The sequence below is a fragment of the Hipposideros armiger genome, unplaced genomic scaffold (genome assembly GCF_001890085.2).
Source record: "Hipposideros armiger isolate ML-2016 unplaced genomic scaffold, ASM189008v1 scaffold_591, whole genome shotgun sequence".
Lineage (NCBI taxonomy): Eukaryota > Metazoa > Chordata > Mammalia > Chiroptera > Hipposideridae > Hipposideros > Hipposideros armiger.
Genome location: NW_017731941.1, coordinates 965,665 through 988,517, shown reverse-complemented (window position 1 = coordinate 988,517; position 22,853 = coordinate 965,665). Strand labels below are relative to the sequence as shown.

The 22,853-nt window shown below is 41.9% G+C and overlaps 1 protein-coding gene across 2 annotated transcripts in view; it reads left to right on the top strand.

The window, feature by feature from the left end:
- NFX1 (nuclear transcription factor, X-box binding 1) overlaps window positions 1–22,322 on the top strand; it is a 64,741-nt gene extending 42,419 nt beyond the window's left edge. For both annotated transcript variants that reach the window (XM_019624465.1, XM_019624464.1), the window contains exons 13-24: window positions 519–627; window positions 2,417–2,536; window positions 4,689–4,768; window positions 7,253–7,483; window positions 8,270–8,343; window positions 9,117–9,218; window positions 10,311–10,352; window positions 16,788–16,886; window positions 17,456–17,522; window positions 18,686–18,831; window positions 19,555–19,659; window positions 21,755–22,322. In XM_019624465.1, coding sequence (XP_019480010.1) covers window positions 519–627; window positions 2,417–2,536; window positions 4,689–4,768; window positions 7,253–7,483; window positions 8,270–8,343; window positions 9,117–9,218; window positions 10,311–10,352; window positions 16,788–16,886; window positions 17,456–17,522; window positions 18,686–18,831; window positions 19,555–19,659; window positions 21,755–21,827 — 1,248 coding nt within the window. In that variant the 3' untranslated portion in view covers window positions 21,828–22,322. The remainder of the gene's footprint in view (window positions 1–518; window positions 628–2,416; window positions 2,537–4,688; window positions 4,769–7,252; window positions 7,484–8,269; window positions 8,344–9,116; window positions 9,219–10,310; window positions 10,353–16,787; window positions 16,887–17,455; window positions 17,523–18,685; window positions 18,832–19,554; window positions 19,660–21,754) is intronic.
- The last annotated feature ends 531 nt before the right edge of the window (window positions 22,323–22,853 follow it).

The following is a 22,853-nucleotide window of genomic DNA, read 5'->3' as shown; positions in this document are numbered from 1 at the left end:
GAAGAGTGCAATGATGGTGCCAACTTGGGCCAGTGAAGCAACATCCTCCACAACTAGACTGAAGAACGAAACAACAGCAACTTGTCTGTTCCCCTTCCCCAATTCCCCAGCACTGTTCCCTTCCCCCCAATACCCCAATAAAAATCTTTAAAAAAAAAAAAGTATATATTAACAAAGTAAAGAGAGATGAAACTATTACAGTATATCAAGACTTATTTATAAACCAGTGTTTGAAGGCTTAAAGACTTCCTCTTATCATTGAAAATTTCAAACATAATAAAAGCAGAGAGACTGATATGAGTCCCATATATCCAGTATCCGGCTTTAGGTGGTAATCAGCTCATGACTAATCTTGTTTCATCCATCCCCACTAACTCTGTCTCCTGATTATTTTGGAGCTAATCTCAGACGTCATTTCAACCATAAATGTGGAGAGCTTTTTTTTTATAAATCTTGTTGTTTATGGAAAACATAAAATAGAGGAAATTTTGTAAACAAATATAAATCTCTTTTCCTAGGATAAGGAGCACAAGTGTCCTTTGATTTGTGGAAGGAAACTCCGTTGCGGCCTTCATAGATGTGAAGAACCTTGTCATCGTGGGAACTGCCAGACATGCTGGCAAGCCAGTGAGTGTCTTCACTGTATACTTCATTCTAGAATTTTCTAGAAATTCAGGCATAATATATTTAGAGAGATTGATATGCTTAGATTGGTATGGATTACTAAACTAATAAAATTTAGTATTCAGGTGTGTTGAATTGTTTTGTTTTTTTGTTTTATTTTTTAAAATTATTCCTAGTGCTGTATGGTTGTCCCTGAATGTATGAAACTTGGGGTGTAGGCAACGATCCTAAGATGGAGTCTGGTTCATTAATAGATGCCTCTTAACTATTATTGAGCCAGGTCCTGTCCTTAGGAAGTCTTCTTTCTCTATATTATTAGCAGCAGTTTGCACTTTTTGGTCTTAGGACTTATTTTCATTCTTAAAAAATTATTGAGGATCCCAAAGAACTCTTTTTATGTGAGTTATAGCTATTTATATTTGTTATATGAGGAATTAAAACTGAGAAATTTTTAAAATATTGATTTATTAGTTCACTTTTTAAAAACAATATATCCATTGCATGTTAACATAAATAATATAAAAATTTTGTTTTAGAAAAATATATTTTAAAAAAATTAGTGAGAAGAGTAGATGCCTGATATAATAGAAGATAGCTGGATTCTCATATCTGCCTTTGCATCAATCTGTTGCAGTATAGTTGAGGCTTTTGAAAAAAAATCCAGCCTAACACAGCAAGTTGGAAAAGGAATGAGTATTTTTAAAACTTTTTCAAATAATTGTGGGTATTTCATATTACACCAAAACTCAGCCTCATTTCCGAAACACTTAAGTCAGTGCTTTTGTTTTTGTTCTCTGTCACCTTAAAATTCATTGTTTTTTCTAGTATTTTGAATGGATCTTTTACCCGTGCATGATTTTATAACATCATACATTGATCATTTAGAAAATAATTATCCACTGGGTTACATAGGTATTTGATGTATTGACAAATTTTGTTTTACGCTACTAAAAACTCATTCGTTAATATAACTTCTGATCTCATAAGAAAAGTCTTAGGAAGGGCCGGTCGAGTGGCTCGTTGGTTAAGAGTTGTCTTGGGAGTGCGAGCTCTGAGCAGCAGGGCCACCAGTTCAGATCCCACATGGGCCAGTGACGCTTTGCCTTCTACAGCTAAGATGGTGAACAACAGCTCTATCTGGAGCTGGGTTGCCGTGAGTTGCCGTCGTGATCACAATACCAACATGGGCCAGTGAAGCAACATCCTCAACAACTAGACTGAAGAACAAAAGGACAGCAACTTGCCTGTTCCCCTTCCCCTATTCCCCAACACTATTCCCTCCCCCAATTCCCGAATAAAATCTTTAAAAAAAAAAAAGAAAAGAGAAGTCTTAGGAAAAGTAGGAGAAAGTTGGTAAAGCTCTTAGTGGTAAATACAGGTATGAAGTGTTTCATTTTTTTCTTGCAATGAACGCTTAAGTCCATGAACCCAAGACAGTTTTGTATGTATATTTTACACAGCAGATCTACAGACCACTTCTTTTTGAGAGAACAGGAGACTTCCACTAAAGATAAAGCTTTTTTGTAGGTTTTTTGGTTAAGAAAATGGATAGAGATTATGAAAGCTACAGATAATTAACAAACATACAAAAATATTCATTTGAATATGAAACACTTCATACCTGTCTGCTCCTTTTTTACCAGCTCAGCTTTCATAAAATAAAAATCTTTTTTTAAAAAAAGCAACCTCCCCTCCATTAACCTCTAGAAATACAAGCCCCAAAAAAAGTGTGTATGTGTGTGGTCATCCCAAACTCATGAGGGTTGTTTTGTTTCACCCATTGCTGTTTCAGGTTTTGACGAATTAACCTGCCACTGCGGTGCATCAGTGATCTACCCTCCAGTTCCCTGTGGTACCAGGCCCCCTGAGTGTACCCAGACCTGCGCCAGAATCCATGAGTGTGATCACCCAGGTGGGTTCCATCTCCTAGCCTCCCCACTTCGTTGCCTGCTCACACCATGTCATGTAGGTTGTTGCATGAGGATCTTCACTGCACTGTGATGGCACCCCTTGTTCCCTGTGCCCAGGGGCAGCCTCTTTGAAAGTGGGTCTGTGATTGGGGCCACAGCTGGGAATCACAGTACCCTCCATTGCTTTCCTCTGTTGATGTCAGACACACCTGAAAGTTCAGAGCCCTGGCTAGTCTTGTCTTTCGGAGACTTTTCTTCTTTCTTTGTGGCCTCCACTTTTGGTGCATATTTCAAAGTTGAGCATATGTTTACAAAATTCAAAGAAACTTGGGTTTTTGTTGTTGTTATAGAAGCAATATAGATAAAGTTAAAAGACTGAAATTAAATCATCTTTTATGTCATCTTCTAGGAATTAACCTTAATGTATATTTTGGGAGGGCCTTTTTTCATGAACAAAATATATATTTGCTTTTTTTTTTCCTCCTAAAATAAAAGTGGGGTCCTACTGAACTTACTCATTTTAACTACCACTTTTCTCTCTTATTATTGTAATTTTAACCTCTCTCCCTATCAAGGAATATATATACACACACACACGTGTGTGTGTGTGTGTGTGTGTGTGTGTGTGTGTGTATAGATATATATACTTTTTTTTTTTTTGGAGGGTACAGCCATGGTCATTGGTTACACATTGCTTTCATGCTACAATGGCATAGTTGACTCTTTTAAGGAGGGCGCAGCTCACAGTGGCCCATGCGGGGATCGAACTGGCAACCTTGGTGTTATCAGCACCACACTCTAACCAACTGAGCTAACCAGTCACCCCAATGAATATTTTTTTACAATATATATTTTTAGTGGCAATGGGGTGGGGTGCTCTTTTACATAGATGGACCGCAACTTAGTCCTATGTTGTAGGACATGAAAGTTTCCAGTTTTTCTCTGATAGTCTGCTGCAGACAGTAGGCCAGAAGCTACTTGTCATCACCCATTTTTCATACCTGTCCAATCAAGTCACTGGCTTTCCTCTAGGACCATATCAGGCCCATCATTTCATTTTACCAAGCCTCAGAGGCAAGCCTGAAATTATTTTAATCACCAGATTTGACACTTTCAGTAAGTCTGGCCATATGAGTCAGGCTGACAAATAGGTAACCAGCTCTCAATTTTTCAAGTTAATAGAGTAAAACAGCATTAAGTAAATTCTTCATGAAGTGAGAAGTTTCTTCCTTCCGTGGGACCCTTAGGAATGGCTCTCCCAGCTGAGTTTTCAAGCCCCTGCAGTGGTGTTCACCCCAGTGTGAAGTCAATGCCCAAGCCAGTACTCCCCCAGTCCCTCCTGTACACTCACTTGCAGATGTTACAGAGGAAGTTCAAGTGCTGCTGGTTAATGTCCATAGTAGGAGTTTAACCTACTTGTATTGTTTTAGCCTGCTTTTGTTCAGCATTCATTTAACTTTCCTTGAGTGTTTGTTTTATAGCCAGCATGGTGTCAGACACAGAGGGAGATTTAGAGGAAGAAAAAGTAGCCCATGACCTTGAGGTTCTTATGTCCTCCATGAGAGGAAGAGGATGGTAGTTAAATGCGCAGGACATAACCAACCATTACATGAAGATGGGCCAGATAACATGGCAGCAAGCCACCTGCGTGTAAGAACTAAGACATCAGTGAGTTTAAGAGCACTCAGGGCAAGGTGTGGTCAGCCAAGGAAGACTTTGTTGTAGGAGATGAGTTTAGATGAACTGCCTCTTACAGGCAGCAAGGAAATTGAGTTGGTGGGAACATATTAAATGGGTGAATAACAAAGATGTCTGAGCAGAAGTGAGCAGTTGCTGTGTAAGGTAGGCCAAAAGGATGACTGAGTAGAACGGACAGACCGTGGGGCTGTACCACAGGAGATGAGGCGGGAAAGCTGCTTCGCTCTCTGCTTCTGTGTTTGGCATGTCTGTCCCCCTCAGTAGGGTTCCTTTCCTCACTCATGCTCGTCCTTCAGCACTTGAATATAAAGCCATCCACTGTTTACTTTCCTATGACAATTTTTTAAAGTATTCCTAAGTTTATAAATTCCATGTCACAAACCATTATAACATGTATAGTAGTTTGTGCAGCTTCATTTAAATATTATTCCTAATTTTACCTTTCTATTTCTGCAGTATATCATTCTTGTCATAGCGAAGAGAAGTGTCCCCCTTGCACTTTCCTAACTCAGAAATGGTGCATGGGTAAACATGAGGTAAGTTTTCTCTCTTGTGTTCATTGTTCCAGCCAGAGATTTATGACTGGATTACTTGTTATAATGTCTCATTGTTTCTCAAAGTTAATATTCCAAGAAGCAGAGGTTCGCTATTGACACTCTTTTCTTTTTTGTAAATTAAGTATAGTTTACATAAAATAAGATTTACCCTTTTTAGTGTACAGGTCTGTGGGGTTTTTGTTGTTTTTTGTTTGTTTGTTTGTTTGTTTTGTTTTTTTGGTGGATTTTTTTGTTTGTTTTTTTGGTGCCGAAACCCGGGAACGAACCATGTTGTTGTTGTTGTTTTTAATTAAAGTTTATTGGGGTGACAATTGTTAGTAAAGTTACATAGGTTTCAGGTGTACAGTTCTGTAATACGTCATCTATATATCACATTGTGTGTTCACCACCCAGTCAGTTTTCCTTCCATCATCATATATTTGATCCCAGGTCTGTGAGTTTTGACCAAAGTATTTATTCAGTCATATAACCACCACCACAATCAAGATGTAGAACCGTTCATTTGTACCAAAAAACCATTCCTTTGTGTCTTTCTGTAGTTATTCTTCCCCCACCTCCAGGCTCTGGCAACCAATCACCTGTTGTCTGTCCCAGTAGTTTTGCCTTTTCCAGAATGTCACATAAATGGAGTCTTACAGTAGTCTTACATTTTCAGTCTACCCTCCTATCATTTTTAATCTGGTTACAATAAGTGAAATTTAGCCAGTTGGCCTTGAGAACATGGGCTGTTTTCTGAGACAACTTCTGGGTTAACCAGCATGGGGAGAAGTTGCTAGCCTGGGAAAAGGTGTGACAGTGGGAGTATCCAGAAGTGAAGGTATGCTCTCCACCAGCTGCTACTGTTCCTTCTCTACACCCCACGCAGCTTCCTATTATGACTGTTGGCAAATGCCCTCCTCTGCGCTCACTTGTACCTCTTCATTGCCACTACCATGAAAGACGTTCCCCATTTTTAGCCTCTAAGCTGTATTTGGCACTGTTGACTATAGACTCTTTAAAACACTTTTAAAAATGTTTATTTTTTGAAATGCATATTTATTGTAGACAATTAAGAAAATTCAGTTCTGCTACCAGAAGGAAATACTCTTAACATTCAGGTGTACAGAACGCCACTCATGTGTGATACACACTTTCCCTTACTCTATTAAAGTTACACTATTTTGTAACCTGCTCTTTTTACTTCATAACACATTGGCCAACATTTCTTGAAACTCTCGATATTTATGACAACATACTTTCAGTATTCTTATCTTGATGGACATATTTTTCTCCACTTATTTCCTGTGAATGGTTCTCAAGTCGTAGTCCTTAGTATTTTTTATTCTTTTGTAAATCTCACTTCCTCTGAGAGTAACCGCTCTAAGACATCCTTGATTCATCTTAGTGTTACTCAGACTTCATTCAACAAATATTTATTGTGTGCTTACTGTGTGCTAGGCAAAGACTAGGTTCAGGTGATCAGAAGTGAACAAGACAGTTGTGGCCCCTGCCCTGTGAAGTCTAAGTACAAAGTACTGAAGGGGACAGAGGGACTTCTACCCAAGGAAGGCGTTTCTAGAGGAAGTAACATCCTAAAGATTAATGAGAAGATAGACAAGTTCATGTGGAGGGCGTAGCATGGGCAAATTTATCCCCAGCGCCCTGGTAATAGAGTAGGTAAGTGTTTAATGATTGGGAACTACAGTCTACCAAAATGCTGATTCTAAAGCATTAGAAGCATGTATATCCTAAACGTTGGAGGCCTCTTTAAAAGTGGAAGTTGTGTGTCACTAGAGCCAAAGGATATTCCTTATTTTGAGGGTTCTGAAAGAATTTGAATGATTAAATAAGAGTAACCTTTGGTTACACAGAAATAAAATTCCAGCATCTTTTTCCTGGAGTGAGGAATTCTAAAAGGAGGCAATTTCTCAAGAGAAAATGAGCGGGGGGTTCCATGACCCATTGCCTCTTAGTTTTTTTAAATGACAGAGCTGCCTCAAGCTGTGGAGACCATGAGTTAGGAGATATGAGAAGAGTTGAGTATGTAACTTCATAAAACAGCCCTGCCATGGGCCACCAGTGCCCCCACTCTCAGAGTTTGTCGGTCAACTCAGTGCCCTGGCTGTCTGCAGAGGAGGGAAAAGATCGTCTGATCCTCACAATTGGTCATAACATTTTCAAATACTCCCTAGTTACGTGGTTTCACATGCTTGTTACCTACCTTGGAAAATTTAGGTCCCAAGTCACACTTGGCTGCTACCACAAGTCCTTGAGGATCCTAACAAGCATTATTAAATAAAGATCAGATTTGTTTTCTTTTCAAACTAGCCTTTCAGACTTTGAAATACAGCCTAATTTTTTTTCAGATAAAAAGTAATTTAAAAAAATGCTCATTTTGAAAGTTCAGGAATGTTTAGATAGGAAGTTAAAACTCACCCAAAATCCCACACGGAAATGAGGATCTGGCTACTCTCTCTCTCCTAGTTACGAAGCAACATCCCGTGTCACCTGGTTGATATCTCTTGCGGATTACCCTGCAATGCCGCGCTACCATGTGGGATGCATAAGTGCCAGAGACTCTGCCACAAAGGAGAGTGTCTTGTGGATGAGTCCTGCAAACAGCCCTGCATCACCCCCAGAGCTGACTGTGGCCACCCATGTATGGCGCCCTGCCACCTCAGTTCACCCTGCCCTGTGACTGCTTGCAAAGCCAAGGTGGGTATCGCTGGCTCCGGGAAGGGCATTGACTCGGTTCTGGGGCTGCTAATGAGTCCTGGGCATGCATTCTAGTCAGCGGTCATTGGTTACAAGAAACTGCAAGTTTCATTGGTTACAAGAAACTGCAAGTTAACAAGAGAAAGGTGGAATAAATCGTATAGATTTCTGTCTGCCCAGCTTGAGATGGCCTTTTAAATATACAAGGGTCTGTTTTGTGCAAGACGTTGTGCTGGGTGGGGCTACACCAATGAATAGGAGACATATGGTCCCTTCAGTTAGATGGGACAGATAACTCAGTTAATTACTCAGATAATTAATTATGACTGTGGTAAGTGTCATGAAGGAGTAGCTACACCCTTATAGAGGGAGCTATGAGAGGATATGAGAGGGGGACTGACGTGGTCTGAGGAATTAAGCAAGGCCGCCCTGAAGAGGAGCAAACAGCAAGATGAAGTGGAGTTGGGTAGGCCTTGTCTGGTCCTGGGTCAAATGTCTACCTCTGGTTCAGTGGTAACAACTGCATTCTAGGCCTGTCCCTTTAGGCCAGATTAAGGACAGGAGTAAGTTCCCAGGAACGGGCACTGTAGACTGGGCATTTCCCTCCTAGCATGTCAGCTACTGTATTGTCAGTTTGCAAGTACCGTTAGCTTCTTCCATCCTGGAGCGGAGCCACTCGCTATCTATTCTCTGCCATGGTTTGATTTGAGAGACTTTATAAGTGAAACCTGCCTATTCACATGGTTTCCATGTGCTAAAAGTTGCTCCATGTTAACCACATTTCAGATCGAGCTGCAGTGTGAGTGTGGACGAAGAAAAGACATCGTGGTTTGCTCTGAAGCATCCAGTACTTATCAAAGGTTAATGCTACTTAAATGTTAACAATTGGTGGGCCTGGGTAAAGGGTATACGTGTATTTATTGTAGGATCTGTAAAATTTGGAAAGTTTTAAAAATTTTCTTGAATTTAGTTTTACTGGTTCAAACAAAAGGTACTGCTTTATGTACCTTTCCTTCCCAACTTTAATTTGTAAAATAACCTTTTAATTTCCTCTCCTCCTCCTTCCTCTCTCTCCCTTTTGGTCCTATTACACCATGAGATCGGAAGGGAAGATGTCCTGAAGTTGTGTGAATAGCTTTAATGTCCCACCACTTGTGGTGGCACAGCCAGGACCTAGTCCTGTGCTCCTACCCTGGAGTGGGGGTTTCTGACTGCTCTGTGCGATGTCTTTGCATCCTCGTGAAACCTTGGGATCTGTGTGTTAATACAGGACCCTGAGTAACAGAGGTGGAGGTGTTAAGGATGGATGGTTGTGTATAGCTGATTAGATCCACAGATGTGCCATAGAAACAGGACTTTAGGAGTACGCAGACATCAGCGTGGCTGTGTGCCAGGCATTGGCCTGGATGTTCAAGGGGGTCCTGAGAAATGAATTATGTCATTGTCCTGTGGAGCTGGCTGCTTAGAATCTAATTGAGGAAATAGGACATAAGCATTGGGTAGTTTATAATAGGTGGACTTCCGAGGCTGCACAAATTGGTAGATTTTTTTGAAAGAAGTCTTATGTGCCTGGTATGAAGAGATGCTTGTGAAACTGTAATGCCTTTTCTTCCCTTTCTTTTTTATACTTCAGAATAGCTGCTATTTCCATGGCCTCTAAAGTAACAGACATGCAGCTTGGAGATTCAGTGGAGATCAGCAAGTTGATTACTAAGAAAGAAATTCACCAAGTCAGGTAACTTTTATTTATTTATTTATTTATTTATTTATTTATTTTTATTTATCTTTTTTTAAAGATTTTATTGGGGAATTGGGGGAGGGGAACAGTGTTGGGGAATTGGGGAAGGGGAACAGCCAAGTTGTTGTCCTTCAATCTTAGTTGTGGAGGGCGCAGCTAGCTCAGCTCCAAGTCCAGTTGCCATCATCCAGTTGCCCCACGGCAGCTCGCAGCCCCTCGGCTCAAGTGCTATGTTCAGTCTTAGTTGCGGGTGGGCATGGCCCACCATTCCATGCAGGAGTCGAACTGGCAACTTTGTTGTTAGGAGCATGTGCTCTAACCAGCTGAGCCATCCTGCCACCTGTTGGCAGCTCAGCGGCAGCTCAGCTTGGGCGCAGCTCACTGGCCCATGTGGGAATTGAACTGGTGACCCTGTTGCTCAGAGCTTGTGCTCTTAACCAACTGAGCCACTCGGCCAGCCCCAATTTTTTGAATTTTTATTAGTTTATTTGAGCCAAAACTGATAACAATTATGAGGAAGCAAGATCTCAAATGCTCCCCAGCTAATTTTTAAAACACCTTGTTTCTCCTATTAGACTTAATTTCCAGAGGGTAGGGACCATTTATTTATCTCAGTCCCCCACAGTATAGCTTTGCACACACAGTAGATATTCAACAGACATTTGATGTTAAGAGCCACACCCAGTCCAATCCAGTGAATCCTACTCAGGGTATAGCTAAGACCAAAGGAGACTTTTCCAGGCCTCACTCCAACCAGTAACCAGAGGAAGCAGAGGTCTAGATGTGTCCAGCGCAACACATAGAACAGAGAACCAGAGTGGTGGCTATATTAGAGGGGGAGGTAGACTGTCAGAGAGGTACAGGGAGCATTTTGGGGGCTGAGCAGGCAGGGGACACTCGGAGGCCTTTCTGAGGATTCCTAGACTCCTATAAACGAGTGGCCTGCACACCTGTCCTTGAGAGAGACCTCATCTAGCCATCCTTTAGCCAGAGTCTGCTCTGTTTCCAGGTTAACTATCTAAGAACTTTTGCTGTATAGGAACTGTGAAACCTGTGCCCTGACTTTTTTTTTTCCATTTGCTTCTCCAGGCTGGAGTGTGATGAGGAGTGTTCAGCCTTGGAAAGGAAGAAGTAAGTAGTAGCGTCAACTGCTATTTATCTACTTGGCCTTGAGTTCTGAAACTAGTGGGAGGGAGCAACCCTTCAAGCATTCATTCAGCACCTGCTCTGAGTCTTTTGCTGCTATTGGAGAGCAAGAGAAATTCGATCATCAAGAACTGAAGTGTCAGGATAAACCACTTAACGCGATTTCAGTATATTTCCGAAATATGAGCTTGCGTGGTTTGGGGCATGGTGTAAACATTACATGCCACAGCATACTTATTATTCTGTGACTGGCAGACTTCCTGATTCCAATGGAGATAAGAGGTTTAAACAGTTTTTTTAAACAGAGTTTTATGTTGAAGTGTAATATACATATAGAAGATCAGAGGTATATAGAGTGAGTCATCACAAAGTAAGCACAGTGTTGTTATAATCACCTCCCAGGTCAAGAAATGGAAAATTACTAGAACCCTCTCTTGTACTCCACAAAGATATAACTTCTTCTATTCTAACTTCTAACACTTTAGATTAGTTTTGTTTGGTTTTGAATTTCATGTAAATGATGAAATCATATAGTTTGTATTATTTTTATCTTCTTTCATTAGATTTGTGGCATTCTTTCCTATTATTGCATGCAGCAATACTTTGTTCATTTACGTTCTCACATGATATTTTATTGTATTAATATGTCATAATCTATTTCTCTTTCCTACCGTTAATAGATATGTGTGTTATCAGTATTGGGCTATTACAAAATAATCCTCTATAAGAACATTCTCACACTTGTTTTGCTGTATGTATGTATGAATTTCTATTGGATGTAAACTTAGGAGTAGAATTGCTGATTAATAGAGTATGCATATGTTGAATCTTAGTTAATTCCACCAGTGTCCAAAATGGTTGTACTAAATTACACTCCCACCAGCAATGTCACAGTTCTCATTGCTGTATGTTTTTGTCACATTTGGAATTGTCAGTCTTTTTCATTTTAATCCATTCTCGTGGATGTATAGCCAGATGTCATTGGGCTTTTTACTTATATTTACCTGATGACCAGGGAAATTGAACACCTTTTCATGTTTATTGGCCATTTGGATATCCTCTTTTGTGAAGTGCTTATTCAAATCTTTTGCTTATTTTTAAATTGTGTTGTCTGTCATTTTCATATTGATTAGTAACAGTTCTTTATGTATTTTGGATATGAGTTCTTCGTTAGTTTTATATATTGTATTTTCTCGCACTCCATACCTTCACTTTTCACTCTTTTCATGGTGTTTTTTTTTTTTTAAAGATTTTGGGCCAACCAAGTGGCACGTTGGTTAAGAGCTGGCTTGGGACGCCAACTCTGAGCAGCAGGACCCCGGTTTGGATCCCACATAAGGGCCAGTGACACTGCCCTCTGCAGCTAAGATGGTGAACAACAGCTCAACCTGGAGTTGGGCTGCCCTGAGTCCCTGGCGACGGCATAGGCTGCAGCCCCTGATGCAGTAGGCTGCCATAAGCTACTGTGAGTGGCCGGCAGCCAGCGTGAGCAGCCGGCAGCTGGTGTGAGCTGCCAAGAGCCGCCATGAGCGGCCGTCCAGAGGCTGGCGACTGATCTGCCTCACCTGGGAAGAGCGCAAAGATAATGCCAACATGGGCCAGTGAAGCAACGTCCTCCACAACTAGACTGAGGAACAAGATGACAGCAATTTGTCTGTTCCCCTTCCCCCAATTTCCCCAACGCTGTTCCCCTCCCCCAATTCCTCAATAAAAAAATTAAAAAAAAAAAAAGATTTTATTGGGGGAGGGGAACAGACAAGTTGCTGTCCTTTTGTTCTTCAGTCTAGTTGTGGAGGACATTGCTTCACTGGCCCATGTTGCTATTATCATTGCGCTCTTCTCAGGTGAGGCAGTCGCTCGCCGGCCATTGGACGGCGGCTCACGGCAGCTCATGAAAGTGCTTGCCAGCTGCCAGCCAGCCCCACTGCAGCCTACGCCTTCGCCGGCAACTCGTGGCAACCCAGCTCCAGGTCAAGCTGTTGTTCACCATCTTAGCTGTAGAGGGTAGTGTCACTGGCCCTCATGTGGGATCTGAACCGGGGCCCTGCTGCTCAAAGCTGGTGTCCCAAGCCAACTCTTAACCAATGCACCACTCAGCCAGCCCTCATAGTGTCTTTTGATAAACAGAAGTTTATAATTTTAATGTAGTGCAGTATAACAGTCTTTTCCTTAGTGAGTAGTGCTTTTAATGCCCTGTTTAAGAAATATTTGTCGGGCTGGTCGAGTGGCTCAGTTGATTAAGATCTCACTCAAGAGTGCAAGCTCTGAGCAACAGGGTCGCCGGTTTGATTCCCAGCCCGAGCTGAGTTTCTGCTGAGCTGCCAACAGGTGGCAGGATGGCTCAGCTAAAAACAAAAACAAAAAAAGAAATATTTGTCTCTCTGAGCTCATGATGATATTGTGTGTTATTGTCTAGAAGCTGTATTATTTTACCTTTCACATTTAGATCACAGTTGACCTGGACTGATTTTTTTTTTTTTGAACGTGATGTAAGGAGGGTTCATTATTTCAAATTTTGTTCCATATGAATATTCATTTGACCAGTACCATTTATCAAGATGTCCTTTTTTCAGTGCTCTGTAGTGTATCTTTGTCTTAAATCAAGTATCATATTATGTATAGTTTATTTCTGAGCTCATTCTGTTCCATTCACTAGGCTAGTATATCATACCATCTTAATTATATTAATTAATATCAGATAGTGTATCTCTTCAAATATGTTTCTTTAAGATTATCTTGGCTATTCTTGGCCATTTGCATTTCCACTTAAATTTTACAATTAGCCTATTAAGATCTATACCCTTCCTCCCTCTCCTACCCCCTCAAAAAAAAACCCTGCTGGGATTTTGATTGAGTTGGTGTTAAATTTATAGATCACTTTGGGGAGATTTGACATTTTTATAATATTGAGTCTTCTGTTCCATGAACAAGGTATATCCTTACATTTATTCATGCCTTCTTTGATTTCTTGCAATGATATTTTATAGTTTTCTCTATATAGATTTTTTTTTTTTAAGATTTTTTTACTGGGGAATTCGGGGATGGGAATAGCGCTGGGGAATTGGGGGAAGGGGAACAGACAAGTTGCTGTCCTTTTGTTCTTCATTCTAGTTTTGGAGGACGTTACTTCACTGGCCCAAGTTGGCACCATCATTGCGCTCTTCCCGGGCAAGGCAGATCAGTCGCCGGCTTCTGGATGGCCGCTCACTGCGGCTGCTGGCCGCTCACACTGGTTGCTGGCTACACACGGTAGCCCATGGCAACCCACTGCAGCAGGGGCTGCAGCCTACGCCGCAGTGACTCATAGCAACCCAGCTCCAGGTTGAGCTGTTGTTTAGCATCTTAGCTGTAGAAGGCAGTGTCACTGGCCCTCATATGTGGGATCCGAACCGGGGCCCTCTGGCATCCCAAGCCAGTTCTTAACCAACGCGTCACTCGGCCGGCCCTTTGATGTTTTTTATATGCTATTAAAATTGGTACTTCTTTGTCTTATATCACTCTTAAAATTTAATTTTCCAATTGCTTGTTGGTGGTATATAGAAATACAGTTAATGTTTGTTGACCTGTATTCACAACCTTGCTAAATTCACTTATTTCTAATAGTTTATCTATAGCTCCTTTTAGATTTTGCATATACACAATCATGTCCTGTTTTAATAATAGTAGTTTTATTATAGTAATAGTAGCTTTATTTCTTTCCAAATCTTAACTTTTTTTCCCCTTCCCTTACTGCCCTGGCTAGGACTTCCAGTACAGTGTTGAATGGAAGGTAGTGATAATAGATATTCCTGACTTATCCCGAGTCTCATAGGGAAAACTTTAAAAATTTACCAGTAAATATGGCATTTGCTGTAAGTTATTGAGGATACTCTATTAGATTAAGTGGCATTTATTCAATGACTGGAAAACTTTCTGGTTCCAACAAAGATTGATTAAAAGGTATAGCCCTATGGCTCAGCTTAAAAAAAATAAAATAAAAAAATAATTTTAAAAATTTAAAAAGGTATAGCCGTATAAAAATGCTAACAATTAGAGAATTTAGAGGAAGGGTATGGAGGTGTTTATTATAATATTCTTGTAAATTGTCTTTAAAATTTTTTCAAGCTAACAAATTAAACAGAAACAGACAAATGCAGACGTAACCCAGTTTTAATTGAAATTGGACTTCCAAGTTGTCGACAGTACCTCTTTAAGTGGCTAAATGTGTAAAAGGTAATATGAGTACTAGCACTGCCCAAATTTCCCTTGATTTGACCCTTATGGTGACTTTGTAATAACTGCTATTCAAAACTCTTGCTCTTTAAGAAGCATCAGTCACAGTGTTCTCAGCCGCAAAATGTGAACTAAGAGTCCTGAGTATTCAGAAATGCTGTAGGGAAGACACAAAAGGTCTCCAAAGCATGGAAATGACCTTTGTGTAGGTGAGAGACAGTATTGTATAGTACGTAGAGCTAGAGTTCTGGAGTCAGATTGCCTGGATTTGGATCCTCACTTCACAAATTACTTAGCTATGCAACCTTGGGCATGTCACGTATCCTCTCTAAGTTTTAATTTTGTTAAAAATCTGTGGTAATGGTGACAATAATAGTATCTACTTCCCAAAGTTGTTGTGAGGATTAATATATTAAAAGTACAGATGAAACACATGAAGCTTGGAATAAGCCTAGCACATAGGTGCTCACTAAATGTCATTTATTGATTAGAACTGGCCCTTTTTCTGAAGCCTTTTGAATTTCTCCTCCATCTTAGAGTGATGATGTAATGACTCTCACCATATAGGGATTCTTTCTTAAAAACCCGCTGACCTAAGAAAAAAGAGAAATGCAAATTTAAAAAAGGAAACTCCATCTGAAGTTGCAAATATATACTTCATTGCAGAAATGAAAAACCGGCAAGCCAGATTTTCCTACAGATATATTTTATTGGCATTTAAATTTGAATTTGTGGCCGACTAATTGAGACATCAAAAGATCTCCCCCCTAGAAATTCTCTTGAAAACTTGAAAACTAAGCTTCTCTTGAAAAATTGGAAAATCTAGCAACAGTAAACTAGATTGTTATAGGCTTTAAGCCTGAGAGAGACCCATCTCAGTGTAAGTGAAAATTGTACTGAATATAATACAGATAAACTGAATTATCTATCTTTAAAAAAACAAAAGAGGGCTGGCCGTGTGGCTCAGTAGGTTAAGAATGCAAGCTCTGAGCAACAGGGTCACCGGTTTGATTCCCACGTGGGCCAGTGAGCTGCTGCTGAGCTGCCAACAGGTGGCAGGATGGCTCAGCTGGTGAGAGCACATGCTCCTAACAACAAGGTTGCCAGTTCAACTCCCGCATGGGATGGTGGGCTACACCCACCTGCAACTAAGATTGAATATAGCACCTTGAGTTGAGCAGCCCGAGCTGCCGACGGGCGGCCAGATGGCAACTGGACTTGGGAGCTGAGCTAGCTGCGCCCTCCACAACTAAGATTGAAGGACAACAACTTGGCTGTTCCTCTTCCCCAATTCCCCAACTGCCCTTTTTCTCAATTCACCAATAAAAATCTGTTAAAAAAAAAAAAAGACATAAGTGGGTGTTGGTGAGTTGCCATGAGACTCATACTATCAGGCAAAACACAATCGGGCAGTCGTGGGGACCTCTTATACCATGATGATCTCGGGTCTGAGGTCCATACTATTTAACCCAGTAATCTCACACCTGAGAACATTTTCCAGACAAATAATCTTAAAAGTTTTTTGCTCAGAAATGTTAATTGTGTCACTTATAATACTGAGAAGCTAGGCAACTGTTAAAGAAACCTAAATGGGAAATGTTTAAATAAATTGTGGGATATGCATAATTAGAGGATGGTGCAGCTATTAAAACAGTATGTGTGAAAAACAAATAGTAATATGAGAAATGCTAACCATATAATGATAGAGGAGAAAAAGACGCAAAGTTTTATATACACTGATTGCAACTACTTAAAATTATAGGGGAAAAAACCTGAAAGGAAATATATTAAAATGCAGTGTTTATGTTGTTAATGGAATTCTTTATTTTCCAGACTTTCTGTCATGTAATGTTAATTTTACTATTTATACATCTACTTTATGTATCTGATGTTTAGATGAACCTCAGAGAATGTCATTCCCCATGGACCATTCCCAGTGCTCTCAGTCCCCCAGCCTTCTCTTCACCAAAATACCCCAGTCCCCCGTGTCAGCCTATGGCTTGCTTGTCCGCACATTAACCTGTCTTCTTTATTTTCTTCTATAAAGACAATACCATATCTTGTCCCAAGTTGTTATTCTTTCCTTAATAATTGAGTTTACTGAAATGAGATTAATGTGTAAAGAACTTGGGACATGGTGAGTACTCTTTGTTACTCTACAATAGTTTCCCTTCCCTTACTTTCCTTTTATTTACATACTTCTTTCAGGCGGTTAGCAGAGGCATTTTGTATCAGCGATGATTCTGATCCTTTCAATGTACGTTCTTCAGTGTCAAAATTCAGTGACAGTTTGAAAGAAGATGCCAGGTATGTAACTTATTATCCTGCTTTCTTAATTGTGGCTTACGAGAGTGTTTGGTTTTTTAAGTAACTAATATGTACTCCTCTGTGATTGAGCCAGTTAAAGTTTATATATCCATTACAAGAGATTGTGTGATGTTTAATAAAAATCCTTCTCTTGGCTTCTTAAAACTATCCCCTTTAAGAATTGAACTTGAGTGTGTGTGGGTCCCCTTTGGTAGGAGTTGGGGCTTCCCTAGGTCTAGACTAGCCTAAATTGAAGGATCTCTAGCCGACTTCCACCTTTGTCTACCCAGATCTCAGTCACATTGGTCCTTGCTTGGGCAGTAACAGCTCTTATTTTCCACCTGTCTCCGGGCCCTCTGATGGCTATTTCTCCTTCTATCCTCTTTCTCAAACTTGTTTTCTCTTTTTCTCTTCCTTTGTTCGATCACATTCTGTTATCTGACAGTTCCTGACCTCTGCAGTTTTTCTGCCCACATTGTCCATTGTCTGCACTTCATAGGCAGAGAGTGGGTAGGAGGGATTCTCAGAGAGCAGAACCGATGAAGTTAACTGGTGATTTCTCGTTTCAGGAAGGACTTAAAGTTTGTCAATGACGTTGAGAAGGAAATGGAAGCCCTTGTGGAAGCTGTGAATAAGGTTGAAGTCAAAATATTTAACAAGGCCAACTTGATAAAAAAAATCAAGTCCCAGAAACACTGTTGGTATAGGGTAGTTGTAGAAAAAAGTCTCACCTTCCTTTTGAGGATCCTTACCTTCCTCCAAAGCCCAGCTATGACAACATTCATAGAATCCCTGTCCTGGTTCAGGAAAAATATCTGCAATCAGATCTCATGTAAACAAAAATTCTAGCTCAGTGCCTAAGAATGGGTAAAGAAACTCTGGACAAGGTGGTTCAATAGTGATAGTTGAATGACTATGGGATTCTTAGGAAGATATGCCGGGCCTTCAGCTCTCTGAAGGACTGTTGTATAATAGGACACACTGGTTCTTTATTACCCCAAAGACAAGGAAAGAAACTCTAGGGTAAAGATAAGAGGTTGAATGACTAGAGCTGAAGAGTAATGGGATAGCCTCCCTCAGGAGTCTCAAGAGAATAAGGCCTCTGTCCTGGAGGCAGCAAGGGATGTTGGGAAGGTAGCTTTAAGCAAAAAAAAGTCTTTTAGTCAGAAGCAGCCAGCCCCATAGGGGCTCCCTCTTCATTCTTTGGGGACTCTGAGTGTGGATAAAATGGCTGCTTTAGCTCCATATCTAATGAACTTCCCACCATCTTTCTTGCCCCCTCCCTTCCTCTCCTGTTCCCACCTCCCAGCAGGATACTAACACAAAGGAGGAAATGGAATCATTGTTCCTCTCCTAATTAGGACACCTGAGCAAATGTATTTCTCTGCATTTGTGTCTATCTGCACACATTTTTAGTGTGTAGCATACTTTTATAGGAAGTGAGATTTTCTTGCTTTATAAGTCATCAATTTATTTAGTCATTTCTTGGGAATCTCACTCCTCAGTTATAGGTACCCTCAGGAGGAAGCATTGCAATGTCTGTGCGTCTCAGTTCCTTTGTCCCTCACCCTGGCCAGCCGCTGCTGTGTGGCTCGCAGAGTGGATGAAGTGCATCAGCTCCCGTTCCCCCAAACTGCTCGGCCTGCGTGGCAGTCAGCGACGCACTGCACCCGTGGGCCACTCGACCTCAGCCACCTCTGTACTGACCCAGGGTGTCCTGCTGTGCGGGGAGGGCCCTCGTAAGCGTATTCTGCATTCAAGATGATTTTTATCAATCAGCCTCTTTTCCCTCAACACAGGGAAAGAATAGTAAGAAGAGCCACTTCTTCCCTCCCATGAACAGAGACCACCGCCGGATCATCCACGAGCTGGCCCAAGTGTACGGCCTGGAGAGCTTGAGCTATGACAGTGAACCGAAGCGCAATGTCGCGGTCACTGCAGTCAGGTGGGTTCACCTTGTCATCACGGGAAGAACTGCTCAGTGGGGCAAACTGGACCTGGGGAGCAGGGTCTGTCAAGATTTGCTTTCTTTACTTCTCCTGGAACAGCAGTTCAAAAATCTGATTCCGGGGCAGCCATTCTGAGATGATCTAAAGGTCCGAACCAGAGAGCAAAGTCCATGCCTCAGTCCACAGGACAGACACACCTAAAGATTACAAGCATCATGTCTGCCCAGATCCATGTCAGTCACTAAAGGCAGCACTCCTCAGGCAGAGGGAATAGACCCTGAGGGCCTGGGCTGGGTGCCTGCCCATCACACCTGTCCCTTTTGCCCTTCTGCCCTGGCATGATGGAAACAGAATGCTAGACTGGGACTTGAGGCATTCCCTATAAATAGTGTTTGCCCTCAGAAGAAACTGAGGCAGTAATATGAAACGAGAGAGGATCGGGAGGATCTAGGGTCACTGTCAGAACCTGAGGGAATAGCAAAAACTTCCCAATGAGGAAAGCTCAAGTGAGATGAGAAAAAGTAGATAACAGGCCTAGCAGAGGTGGGTGGAAGGGACAAAGGTTAAATGAAGGTGACCATGCAGGAGCAGAGACGGGTCATGTCAGCAAGTGCTCAGTAACATCATAGTGCCACAGTCACAGACTGAATTTCCAGCTGCCTACCTGTCTCCACAAACAATTCTTGCTTTTCAAAACTTTGTTTTCTGACTTTTATCAGAGGGAAGTCCGTTTGTCCTCCTAGCACGCTGACAAGTATACTTGAAAAGGAAATGCAGTCACGGCCTCCACCACCAATTCCTCATCACAGACATCAGACAGACAAGTAAGGATTCTTCAGCTACTTTCCAAAGGGCCTTGTCTGTTCAGAGAAACCAGTAGGGCTGAACTATCTGGGGCTGCACCATTGACAGCCTCCTCGGGCCTGGCCTTGGGGTACCGTGTTCAAATATGTAAGGTTTGCCTGGATGTCAGATACATTTGTTGTGCCAGAGGGTCCCAATTTGCTGTTTGTAATGCCCACTTTTCCTCCAGGGAGAGCAGTCACTGGACATAATTTCCATTGTTTAGATGGAGACACTGAAAAGTGGATTCAGCCTGTCACAACAGATGATTTAGGAACATCATGCAGTTCACAAAACTTAGTTTGATGAAAGTGGGATTGGTGGGGGTGGGGTGGCCGTAAAGATGGGGACTTTCATGTTTTGCTCTACTTCCGTGTGGTTTGAGTCATTTTTACAACAAAAACATATCTTCATGATTTAAAGAGAAAAGAAAACCACATCGGCAAGCAGCAGCAAGTCTGCCAGGTGTTTTCTCAAACAGGAGCAGGGAAGGAGCACCATCTCTCCTTCCTCTCCCTTCCCCCACCAGGAGGGGAGCCAGCTGCCCTCTGTGATGAGGCAACATGCCTGAAAGTTGCTCTGAAACCCAGAGAATTCCCTACTCCTGTTCTGGCCTTCCACACAGAAACCCTGGAGTACTCCTTCACAAGACCTCTCGGAGGGTGGGTAGTGCAGATTACAAGCTCACCAAGAGGGTCGTAGCAGTCAGTGTTCCCCTGCGAGTGGATAGGGCAGCTAAGTGTTGCCCATTGGGCACAGCTGCAGCAAGAGCACCTGGGACCATGTAGACCCCAGGTGTCAGCCCCAGCCACCCCTGAGAAGCAGGCGGCCTGGATTTTAATCAGCACAGATTACCTGTCTCCATGGGCAGTGGTTTTGGAAATGGGTGGGGTATTCCACATTATTCTACAGCCATGTCCAATACTACCTAGGCATAACCACATGGAGTCATTGACCTGTTTATGCCGTGCTGGGTTTTTTTTTCCTTTGCTTGCTTTTTTTTTTTTTAAGATTTTTATTGGGGAATTGGGGGGATGGGAACAGCGCTGGGGAATTGGGGAAGGGGAACAGACAAGTTGCTGTCGTTTTTGGTCTTTAGTCTAGTTGTGGAGGACGTTGCTTCACTGGCCCAAGTTGGCACCATCATTGCGTTCTCTTCTCTGGCGAGGCAGATCAGTCGCCGGCTTCTGGACGGCCGCTCACTGCGGCTGCTGGCCGCTCACGCTGGCTGCTGGCCGCTCACGCTGGCTGCTGGCCACACACGGTAGCCCATGGCAACCCACTGCCACAGGGACTGCAGCCCATGCCGTCGCCGGCGACTCACGGCAGCCCAGCTCCAGGTTGAGCTGTTGTTCAGCATCTTAGCTGTGGAGGGCAGTGTCACTGGCCCTCATGTGGGATCCGAACCGGGGCCCTCTGGCATCCCAAGCCAGTTCTTAACCATCGCACCACTCGGCCGGCCCTGTTTTATTTATTTTTTATTAGTTTCAGGTGTACAAAACAACATAATAATTAGACATGTACATACTTCACAAGGTGCTAACTCAACAAGTCTACTACCCATTTGACACTGTACATAGCTATTATAATACCACTGACTATATTCCCTGTGCTGTACTTCACATCCTGTGACTATGTATATATTTTTTAATTATAGTTGCTATTCAGTATTATTTTATATTAGTTTTAGGTGTACAGTGCAGTGGTTAGACATTTATATAATTTATGAAGTGATCCCCCCATAAGTCTAATACCCACCTGACACCGTACATAGTTTTTATAACATTATTCACTATGTTCTCCATATTGTATTTCACATCCCCATGACTATTTTGTGACTACCAATTTTGCTTGCTTTATTTTTGTATAAACTTATATTGTAGAAAATTTTTAGAGAGTAGTATTAATATAGTGAACCCCTGTGTGCCCATCACCAAATTTCAGCAGTTCTTAGCTCATGTAGACCCCTATCTTATCAAAGCTTCACAAATGGGAAATCAGCTGATCCTTAACTTCCTGAAGACAATCTGTTTCCCACAGAAAGAAAAGATGAATCATTCTTTGTTTGCTTTTTAGGAATCCTGGGAGCAGTAATTTACAGAAAATAACCAAGGAGCCGGTAATTGACTACTTTGATGTCCAGGACTGAGAAGCTCAAGATGCACTTAGATGAAAGAATGATTTAGGTGGGGTGGAGACTCATTTGCCAGCAGATAAATCATGCTTGCTCCCAACTGCCTGGTGGACTCACATACTGTCTTTTACTGATGCATCCAAAGCATGAGTGTGTCAGAAATCCCTTGTCCTCTAATCCATCTGTATGAAGTGACTCATTGCAGCCAGACCTTGACTGCATGGTCACTAGGGATTCGGTCATGATTTTGTAGAGGCTCCTCACACCTTCGCTGTGATTGCTTGGAAGGTTGGGGGAACATTGGGCTTGATTCGGACAAACCAGAATTTTAGCCTGAAATCAGCTTAATGGCACTTTTCATGCCTCACTTGTCCCTGTTATCCATCCTCCTGAAAATGCCTGCAACATGAGATGCATCTCGCTTTCTTAACCCAGACTGATCATGATCTTTGGAAAGATACAAGTGAACTTCTCAGTCCAAAATACCAGACATTGAATTGCTGCACCATATCCTGAATCACGTGTTGTGTTAAACCCAACTATCTGATCTGACTCTTTTGTCAAGAACTCTCACAGGTCTGTCTAGCTGAATTTATTTTTATGGTTCTCAGTACCATCAGTTCTAGACCTAGCAGAGGGATCTGGTGGCCTTACAGAAGTCCATTTTCTGGAGTCCAGAGGGCACCTCATGCCACATCACTGAGCCAGCCTGGTGACTCACTTTAGCTATCCACCGTAATGTCAGAGGACATAAAAGCAAACTCCTGCCAGATTCATACTATAGCCTCTATGTATGATCAGTGTAGCCCCAACGCCTTCTCTTTGGTTGAGAGTCTCAGGTAGACATCTTTCCTGTGTTGCTTTCTCCCAGGCCTGCAGCAGACATATTGGCTCTCCCTGTCTCAGTGCTGGACTTGGGTTTGAATATTCAAAAACGTATAAGGACAGTCCAGGGCTTATCCTACTGGAGGCATTCTTCAGGCTTCTGTAAGGCAGGTACATCAACAGTGACATTAGTTTTAGCCCTCCGTATTGGCACCC